Source organism: Borostomias antarcticus (assembly GCF_949987555.1).
Source record: "Borostomias antarcticus genome assembly, chromosome: 6".
NCBI lineage: Eukaryota > Metazoa > Chordata > Actinopteri > Stomiiformes > Stomiidae > Borostomias > Borostomias antarcticus.
The window spans coordinates 14,843,450-14,854,466 of NC_140239.1; the positions used below are offsets into that span (position 1 = coordinate 14,843,450).

Here is an 11,017-nt window from a genome sequence, read left to right on the forward strand (position 1 = left end):
CTGGGATATGTTAGCCCAAGGGACTCCAGAAGCAGTTGCAGGGTATCGACTGGACCGGAGGGCTGCAGCTTCGGCCGTGACCAAGGCAAAGCAGCGGGTGTGGGAGGAGTTCGGAGAAACCATGGAGAAGGACTTTCAGTCGGCACCAAAGTGTTTTTGGAAGACCATCAGACACCTCAGGAAGGGAAAGCGGGGGACCATCCAAGCTGTATACAGCAAGGAAGGGACACTGCTGACCTCAATTGAGGAGGTTGTTGAGTGTTGGAAGGAGCACTTTGAGGAACTCCTGAACCCGACTAATCCACCCTCTACGATCGAGGCAGAGCCGGAAGATGATGGGGGGTCAATTACCCTGGAGGAGGTCACTGAGGTAGTCAAACAACTCCACAGTGGCAAAGCCCCAGGGACTGATGAGATCCGTCCAGAAATGCTGAAGGCGCTGGGTGTTGAGGGGCTGTCTTGGTTGACACTCCTCTTTAACATTGCGTGGAAGTCCGGGTCAGTGCCAAAGGAGTGGCAGACTGGGGTGGTGGTCCCAATATTCAAAAAAGGGGACCAGAGGGTTTGTGCCAATTATAGAGGCATCACATTACTCAGCCTCCCAGGGAAAATGTACTCCAAGGTGCTGGAAAGGAGGGTCCGGCCGATAGTCGAACCTCAGATCGAAGAGGAACAATGCGGATTCCGTACTGGCACCGACCAGCTCTTCACTCTCGCAAGGATCTTAGAGGAGGCTTGGGAGATGCCCAACCTGTCTACATGTGTTTTGTGGACTTGGAGAAGGCTTACAACCGGGTCCCTCGAGAGGTCTTGTGGAGAGTTATGCGGGAGTATGGGGTGAGGGGATCCCTACTTAGGGCCATCCAATCCCTGTACACCAAGAGCGAGAGCTGTGTCCGTGTCCTCGGCAGTAAGTCGTCTTCCTTTCCGGTGGGCGTCGCTGCTATTTGCAGATGATGTGGTCCTGATGGCATCATCTGCCTGCGACCTCCAGCACTCTCTGGATAGGTTCGCAACTGAGTGTGAAGCGACTGGGATGAGAATCAGCACTTCTAAGTCTGAGGTCATGGTTTTCAGCAGGAAACCGGTGGTCTGTCCGCTCCAAGTAGGAAATTAGTCCTTACCCCAAGTGAAGGAGTTCAAGTATCTGGGGGTCTTGTTCACGAGTGAGGGAACCATGGAGAGGGAGTTTGGCCGGAGAATCGGAGCAGCTGGTGCGGTTTTGCAGTTGCTTTACCGCACTGTTGTGACGAAAAGAGAGCTGAGCCAAAAGGCAAAGCTCTCGATCTACTGGTCTATCTTCGTCCCCACCCTCACCTATGGTCATGAAGGATGGGTCATGACCGAAAGAACGAGATCACGGATACAAGCGGCCGAAATGAGTTTTCTCCGGAGGGTGGCTGGGGTCTCCCTGAGAGATCGGGTGAGAAGTTCAATCATCCGGGAGAGACTCGGAGTAGAGCTGCTGCTCCTTTGCGTCGAAAGGAGCCAGTTGAGGTGGTTCGGGCATCTAGTGAGGATGCCTCCTGGGCGCCTCCCTAGGGAGGTGTTCCAGGCGTGTCTGGCTGGGAGGAGGCCACGGGGCAGACCCAGGTCTAGGTGGCGGGACTACATCTCCGCACTGGCCTGGGAGCGGCTAAAGATTCCCCAGGCAGAGCTGGTTGATGCTGCCAGGGAAAAGGATGTATGGGTCCCCCTGCTGGAACTGCTGCCTCCATGAAGATGGATGGATGGATGGATAAATAAATACATGTAAATATGCCAGATTTTGCCACCAGGTTATTTTCATCTGTAGTCCCTTGTTAGGTTGATGGCAATGAAAAATAAACAAAAACTAACAATCACAAATGCACAGTACTTAAAACAAAGCTAAGTAGTCTGCCTGACCAGAAACTTACTCCACACAGTAAGAAACCCATACACATCAAATGCAAATTCAGAGAATCAAGGTTATAAATGGTGGCTAAGAACATGCACAGGCGCGCGCACACACACACACACACACCGAATCAATGTTGACACAGTTGGTTTTCAATGAGCCATTTCTTAACACTGTGCTTAAAAGAATAGTAGGATAGGGAGTCTCTAATTGATTGAGGCACTGAATTCCACTGATGAGATGCTCTGAAGGAAAAGACAGCCTGGCTAAATGCACTTTCTCTGAATGGGGTTGTGCAGTCGCCCCTAGCCTCACCTCTAGTAACCCTGGTTGACGTGGATTTAAAGTTAATGAAGCCAGACAGACGAGGAGGAGGAGCCAACCCACGCACATGATTATGAACTACCATCACCACATGAACTACCATCACCACATGATCATGAACTACCATCACTACATGAACTACCATCACCACATGAACAACCATCACCACATGATCATGAACTACCATCACCACATGAACTACCATCACCACATGATCATGAACTACCATCACTACATGAACTACCATCACCACATGAACTACCATCACCACATGATCATGAACTACCATCACCACATGAACTACCATCACCACATGATCATGAACTACCATCACTACATGAACTACCATCACCACATGAACTACCATCACCACATGATCATGAACTACCATCACCACCTGCATGTGTGCCTGCGTGTGTGTGCCTCTGTATCTGCGTGTGTACCTGCATGAGTGTGTGTGTGTGTGCCTGTGTGTCTGCATGTGTACCTGTACCTGTGTGTGTGTGTGTGTGTGTGTGTGTGTGTGTGTGTGTGTGTACGTGCGTGCGTGCGTGCGTGTGTGTGTGTCTCACCTTTGTCCTGAGGCTGCGTGCTAGAAATGATCCACTTGACCAGACAACACCTCATCAGAGCCTTGCGGGTGAACCGAGGCTTCTGCCACTTCCCAGAATCCCTCACTCTGCCCGGGCCGGGCTCCACACCGTTGGCATCTCCCAACAGACTGCCATCCAACACCTTACCATCCTCCTGGAGAGAGAGACAGGGAGAGAGAGGGGGGGAGAGGGCAGAGAGAGAGGGGGAGAGAAACCAGAGAGAGAGGAGGAGAGAGAGAGACAGAGAGAGATGGAGAGAGAGGGGGAAAGAGCAGAGAGAGAGGAGGAGAGAGAGACAGAGAGTGGGGGAAAGCGCAGAGAGAGAGGAGGAGAGAGAGACAGAGAGAGGGCGAGAAAGCAGAGAGAGGAGAGAGAGACAGAGAGAAAGAGGGGAAAAGAGCAGAGAGAGAGAGGAGGAGAGAGAGACAGAGAGAGAGGGAGAGAGAGGGGGAGAGAGGGGGAGAAAGCAGAAAGAGAGGGAGAGAGAGAGGGAGAGAGAGCAGAGAGGGAGAGAGCAGAGAGGGAGAAAGGGGGAGGGCAAACAGAGAGCTTTAAGAACCAATCAGCATGAACCTTGTGGGGGGTAAGGGGGGGCAGAGAGGCTGGCAGAGAGAGAGAGAGAGAGACAGAGAGAGAGACAGAGAGAGAGAGAGACAGAGAGAGAGAGTCTGTGTAAACACTCTTTTACTACCATCCTAAAACATACTCTCAATTTTTTTTTCCAGAACCTTCCTCTAGGAATACCATGTAAATGACAGTGAGCTTTCACATACACACTATCTCACTCCGTCTTTCTCGATCATTCCCTGTCTTCCTCCTCTCTCTCTCTCTCTCTCCGGCATCATAATGCCATCTATTTATAAAACATTCTCTGAGACATGCTGAACGCATGCAGAATTGAGTTTGAAGTCGAGTAGGGACGATGCCTTCTGCGGCAATACATAAAAGACGAGTCTAGCTCCAGGAGCCGGTTGGTTAGGGGTGACAACACTCGGAAAGGCCAGTATAAGCAGTAATGGAGGCAGCCACTCTACACACATCAACCCTCTAGTCAGAACCACCACTCTACACACATCAACCCTGTAGTCAGAGCCACCACTCTACACACATCAACCCTGTAGTCAGAACCATCACTCTACACACATCAACCCTGTAGTCAGAACCATCACTCTACACATATCAACCCTGTAGTCAGAACCATTACTATACACACATCAACCCTGTAGTCAGAACCACCACTCTACACACATCAACCCTGTAGTCAGAACCACCACTCTACACACATCAACCCTGTAGTCAGAGCCACCACTCTACACACATCAACCCTGTAGTCAGAACCATCACTCTACACACATCAACCCTGTAGTCAGAACCATCACTCTACACACATCAACCCTGTAGTCAGAACCATCACTATACACACATCAACCCTGTAGTCAGAACCACCACTCTACACACATCAACCCTGTAGTCAGAACCACCACTCTACACACATCAACCCTGTAGTCAGAACCATCACTGTACACACATCAACCCTGTAGTCAGAACCATCACTCTACACACATCAACCCTGTAGTAAAAATCATCGTAGCACCCTTAAAATCTGTGAAGTGGGTAACCGCAGTAACCTGGTAACCACACCAAAGGATCTGTTTGCTTCAGCCGTCACTGGAGCTTCACAACGGGAGCAAATGATTTCTGATTGACTGAACTTGTTTCTGTCTGGTGGAATCTTCCAGCAGTGCCAGTGATGTCATCGCTCTCCTCATCAGACGGATTTCAGACAGGTTCTCATCCTTCATCCTTCCCTCTATCTTAAGTCTCTCTCTCCTCATTAGGGAGAGATCTTCATCTATCTGCAGTCTCTCTCTCCTCATTAGGGAGAGAGCTTGGATTTAAAACTTCAGTTGTGGCCTGATTAGACGGGATGGGATCAGATAAGAATGACTGATTAGACGGGATGGGATCAGATCAAAATGACTGACTCCTCTCAAACTCTACTTCATTGATCGCCCACCGTCTGGAGATCTTCCTAGGCTCTCGGGAACATACACACGCTCATAAACACGCACACGCACACACACACACACTCTCTCTCTCTCTCTCTCTCTCTCTCTCTCTCTCTCTCTCACACACACACACACACACACACACACACACACGTCCCAACCACCTGAGTTGATGTTGGTTCAGAGTAGACTCCATGCTGCAGCTGCCTGTCCTTCCATGTGATGTGGAAGATTTTCTGGAGACATCTAGCATGGTCGGTCTCCAGACCTCTGAGGTGGTGTCTATAGATGGTCCATCTAGCATGGTCGGTCTCCAGACCTCTGAGGTGGTGTCTATAGATGGTCCATCTAGCATGGTAGGTCTCCAGACCTCTGAGGTGGTGTCTATAGATGGTCCATCTAGCATGGTAGGTCTCCAGACCTCTGAGGTGGTGTCTATAGATGGTCCATCTAGCATGGTAGGTCTCCAGACCTCTGAGGTGGTGTCTATAGATGGTCCATCTAGCATGGTAGGTCTCCAGACCTCTGAGGTGGTGTCTATAGATGGTCCATCTAGCATGGTAGGTCTCCAGACCTCTGAGGTGGTGTCTATAGATGGTCCATCTAGCATGGTAGGTCTCCAGACCTCTGAGGTGGTGTCTATAGATGGTCCATCTAGCATGGTCTGTCTCCAGACCTCTGAGGTGGTGTCTATAGATGGTCCATCTAGCATGGTAGGTCTCCAGACCTCTGAGGTGGTGTCTATACTGTAGATGGTCCATCTAGCATGGTAGGTCTCCAGACCTCTGAGGTGGTGTCTAAAGATGGTCCATCTAGCATGGCCGGTCTCCAGACCTCTGAGGTGGTGTCTATAGATGGTCCATCTAGCATGGTAGGTCTCCAGACCTCTGAGGTGGTGTCTATAGATGGTCCATCTAGCATGGTAGGTCTCCAGACCAATGAGGTGGTGTCCATGCATAAATAAAGAGGTTGTCAGACGAGAGAACCGTTAATCCAGGTTTATTGCTTTTCATGCAGAGTTGTTCGGCAAGGTTACAATAACAACTGAATCACATATTAGCTTATCCGCTTTTAAGCAGTGGGATTCACATTCCAATTGTCACAATAAGGTACGGCCAGAAGGCCTACTTCTCCCATTGGTCAGTCTTATCAGTCCCAACTTTTAATTGGACAGCCATGGTCTGCTCCCATCTTGGGAAGGCTAGACCCTGATAGCATAAATCATAATATGCTGCAATGATATGGTGCAATGATATGGTGCAATGCTACTCAGCCTATCGTTGCCAAATCTGTTAGCCTGTGCGATCAGTAACACCAAAAATAGCCTGTGAACTTAAGAGTCAAGACAGACATAAAAACAGGGGAAAAAAACACATCAAGCCAAATGATGTTGATGCTTGTTTGAGGCGGTGTTGGATCTCATCCATGGTGCAGGTGCTGGATATCAAGCTGCCCAGGTATTTGAAGGTGGGAACAGTGAGCGGTTGCTGTCCTACTGCTGTGAAGGAAGGTTGCCGTGTGGGAGGCCGACTCTCATCTGGCAGATGGCCTCTGTTTTCTGGGTGTTGATGGTCAGCCCCGTTCTGGTGAATGCACTAGGGATGGGAATTTCGACTAATTTTAAAACCGAGTAACCTAACCTGATCCTACTCGAGTAACCGATTACTCAAAAAAAAAGTCCAGACAGAGCGTAGCCTATTTAACCCCGGCCCCCTCGGAGGGGAAAATGTTTTTTTTTCCGCCGTCATTACCGTGGCGGTGCTTTCTTTTCCTTGTTCTTGCAAATAAACATCTTTAAAAGCTGATGTGTGGTTGGATGCATTACTTACCATCAGATTGAATAACCCACAACCAGGGCTGGACTGGGACAAAAAATCGGCCCTGGCATTTTTGGCCCAGACCGGCCCACAGGGCTGGACTGGGTGAATATTTCCTGCCGGGAAATGTAGCCCCAGTCAGGCCACTAGCCGAGCCGACGCGGTGAGATGGAACACCTTCAGTTTCGTTTTGTTGACGGGGGGGGGGGGGGGCTGCGCGATTTGTTGACGGGGGGGGGTAGGTGCTGCGCGATTTGTTGACGGGGGGGGGGAGGGGGGTGCTGCGCGATTTCTTGACACCTGAAACTAACAGAGGGAGGGGTGGGGCCTACATATGATTGGGCCAGCCCAGTGTCACTATAGAGGATGGACCAATGGGCCGCTGTCCCTGCTCTATGGGCCGTTCGTTAGCTCTTTTTTTTTTTTTTTTAGATCGGCCCACAAGTAGGTCCGGCCCACCGGGCATTTGCCCGGTACGCCACATGGCCAGTCCGGCCCTGCCCACAACCAAGTTTTCATGAAGCTATCGGAATCGAAAAACACAGCCTTTTAATGTGGATGCAATGCCCAGCTCTAAGCCTATTAGGCTACTCTGAAAACTCGAAAATGTAAATTATTTTCATCAACCTTTTTCCACTCTAAGCCTACAATATGCAACCAGACCTCTAATTTACTAATCAAAATTAAGTATTAAACCAAGCCTTTACTGCCGATGCCGGATAACAAGTGAATGCATTTAAGAGCCGTGGCACTCACTGCCTATTTCCAATTTATTGGACAATAATGGATGTTTCGGCGTCAAGCCTTCATCAGAGAAATGTCCATGCAAAACTAAATAGATTTATTGAACAATAGGCCTATTCATTCAATATTTATTTATAGCAGGCTGGAAAACTATAGGAGTAGGCTATACGCACATGATGGTACTCGCTGTCTTTTTCAGCACCACCTCAGGGCTCATTACCAACATGATTAGCCTACCGCAAAATGATGGGAGTGCTGCCTGGAGCCAGAGTAGGCTACAAAGTCCACTCACACCACTGCCTACTATGCACAGTATGCAGATAAACAAAACCAGAGACCTGGCAAAATCAAAGACCCGGTACCAGCGTTTAATTGTCAAAACAAAACAAATGAAGTGGCATATATATAGGCTATACTCACTCATACGCTGTAACAGGTTTGAAAGTCCGAGGCTCGATCCATAAAATGCTTTAACACTATGCAAAACCACAATGTAGTTTGATCCGAAAATGCTTAACAGTACGGAAAACCGAACCATGGCTAGCATTAGCAAGCCCATGGGCTAGCTAGTTTTCGTGACCACGTAACTTTGCACCCAAGAACTGTGTCCATGTAAATAAATATAGCTTTTAAAACGTAACCAGTTAGCTGGGTAGACAGTAGTCAACTAGTAATCGGTCATCACTGACCCTGACAGCTGGATGCATTTATTATTTTTACGATTGGTGCACTTTCAGATATTCCGTTTAGCCAGGCAGGGGGGTCCCCCGGGATCCCCAGAGCTGACGAGTCATGCCCTATCTAATATCTGATCATTGGTTGCCTGAAAGAGCCGCAGTGACGTTGCCAGCGCCTTTCTGAAAAGTTGAGATGGCAATGTTTTCAAAAAGCCGGACTCCGTATACAGCGCTTTTCTCCAGGCAGCCGGTAACAATTGAAAAAGGGCACAGGCGCTCAGAAATGCGCGCTTTCACAGCCAAACATGCCATATTGTATAGCCTTTAGATTAACCGAGTAGTGTTTATTTTACGACTAGCAGATCGCCTACTCGGGTACTCGAGTACTCGGTTAACCGTGCACATCCCTAGCGCTTACAGCTCCCGATAAGATGCTTTGCAGGACTTCTGGTGTGTGGGCTACCAGGGCACTGTACTGTAGCTCAGTAATGGTCTCTGAGGTCAGCTTGGTGGTTGACTGTAAACTCCTGACGTTGAACAGGCTACCATCAAGCATGAAGTCAATGGTGACTCCAACCTTGTTCTCTATTCTCTCATGTAACAGTGCTGTAACACAATCTAGGAAGATGCTGAAGAGGACTAGAGCTACAGTAGCACACAGCCTTGCCTTGCTCCAGTCTGCACTCCAAGCGGTTTAAAGTTGGGCCGCCCCACTCCCACCCGGGACATCATTCCAGAATGGGATTGTCCAAGGATGGAGAGAGATTTGGATGGACACTCACATTTCTTCAGGACTTGCCACAGCAGATCCCTGTTCACCGTGTCAAAAGCCTTTGACAGGTCTATGAAGGCCATGAACAAGTCCTTGTGCTGTTCCCTGCATTTCTCCTGAAGCTGACGTGTGTGAAGATCACGTCGACTGCCCCTCTATCCTTTCGGAAACCGCATTGCAACTCTGGTGTGATCCGTTCGGCTATTGTGGATGTGAGTCTGCAAAGCATGACCTTTGCTAGGACCTTTCCAACAATGGCCAACAAGGAGATTCCCCTACTGTTGGAGCAGATGGATTTGTCTCCTTTGTTTTTATAGATGGTCACAATGTTGGCATCTTTCCACTGTTGGGGGACACCCTCTCATCTCCACACCTCTAGGATGTAGAGGTGCAGTGTCTGTGTGCAGAGGTAGCCTCCTTACTTAAGGATTTCAGCGAGGATGCTGTCGGGTCCAGGGGTTTTATTGTTTTTCAGGGTTCTGACTGCATGCAGGATTTCTTTGAAGGTTGGTGGGAGGTCTAGATCTGACAAGGTGGGCTAGTCAGGGAGCTCTGCGAGTACACCCGCCGCTCCACTATCAGAGCCTGATCCCTGACGAGGGTTGTTCCATCAGCAGATCTGACAGGGGCCAGGGAGCACTTCCTGTGGCCGTAGGTCTTAACTGCATCATAGAAACTATGCATGTCGTTTCTATCTGCATTTGCCTGGATTTCGTTGGCTTTCGAGATCCACCACTCGTTTTGCAGGTGCCGCAGCGTTGCCTGGGCCTCAGAACGGAGGGCTTGCCACTGCTATGTGCATGTTGTCCAGGAGGGTGGAGATCTCCCCAGCACTCTCGTCAAACCAGTCCTAGTGTTTTTTGGTTTTGAAGCCAATGGTTTGGGCTGCAGTATCATAGAGGGTGGTAGATAGAGAGGTCCACTTCTCTTCCATACCAGACAGTGTTCCGAGTATCACTGTTAGACAGTCTGGCACAGTAAAGTGGTTTCTTTTTCGGACCACCTTGGCGTGCTGGTGGTCGGACTTGCATTCTGACTCTTGTCAGGATCATGCAATGGTCGGTCCAGCAGTCTGCTCCCCGCATAGCTCTTGTTATGAGCAGATCTTTAAAGGGACACTTCCCCAATTAGCATTAAGATTTGTATCATTCCAAAAGGTGCAGTATGTTAAAATTAATGTAGTTTTCCTTCACTCAGTGTTTCCTGGTACTATTTTTCTCACTGTCTAAAAAACTAAAAATGATGTCAAATGACGTATTTGACGTAAATTTTAGAGATTTGGTCCTTCCTGCTCAAAACTACAATTTCTAGTTGAAATTCTAGTCTTGTCCACACCTAAAAAGTGGGGCAGCACCCACGCTCCGGAAAGAAAACCACAACACCCTGTGGACGAAAATAGACAGGACTACGACCATGGCAGAATGCAATTTTCCAGCTGATATGCAAGAAGAGGATTTTGAAAGTCTATTGTTGGAATCGGACATACGTTGCTATCTGTATGAACCGGAATACAGCGAGGAAGAGTTGAAATGTATTTAGGAGGAAGCCAAAGCAGCCGTAGCCGCGTAACATCCAAGCTTTGCAGTACATAAAGACAGATGGGTCCTCAAGACCTATTTTAGGATCGAGAAGATGAACTGGAAATGCCAAGACACCCGGGAGAAACAGACAGATAAGCATGAAGTAAGCATTTTCTGGCTGATTTATTTTGGATCTACTGTAGTCCCGAAGTAGTAGTGGTAGTTCAATAAGTAGCAATAGTTAAATTTAGCATATGTTGCCCAAAGTAAATTGAAAACTCTTCTGGACCATTTGGAGTAAATGCATGGGGTTGGTTTGCCTGCAGATGACTATACAGTAGCTGGGAGTTATTAGCTTTAAAACACAATGGGACCAAAGCATGTAGGCAAATGCGTTTTGGTCGAGGTTGCGCGCCAGACAGCCAGCAGCGGGTTCCTCATCTGGGTCCACATCGAATATTTTTTATGGCTTTGACGTGCCACCCATAGGGTGTGACCACGGAAGGCAGTGAGCACAGTGCATTGTAGTAGGTATCTTCCATTTGAGCAAAAAAAATAAATTTTCTGTCCTTTCTCTGGCCACAAGGCACAAATTGCACAAGCCACTGCACATTTCTACTGCATAGGTGACCCAATTTCAATTGACCTTTAGGTTCCCAGTGGCAATAATAATAATAATCCT

The 11,017-nt window shown here is 48.6% G+C and overlaps 1 protein-coding gene across 1 annotated transcript in view; it reads right to left on the reverse strand.

Moving 5' to 3' along the window:
- LOC311309922 (calsenilin) overlaps positions 1 to 2,947 on the reverse strand; it is a gene marked incomplete at both ends in the record, with an annotated part of 57,142 nt that extends 54,195 nt beyond the window's left edge. Inside the window, one exon of the mRNA XM_084439272.1 lies at positions 2,776 to 2,947. Within this exon, the coding sequence (XP_084295398.1) occupies positions 2,776 to 2,830 (55 nt within the window). The remainder of the gene's footprint in view (positions 1 to 2,775) is intronic.
- Between the last annotated feature and the right edge of the window lie 8,070 nt (positions 2,948 to 11,017).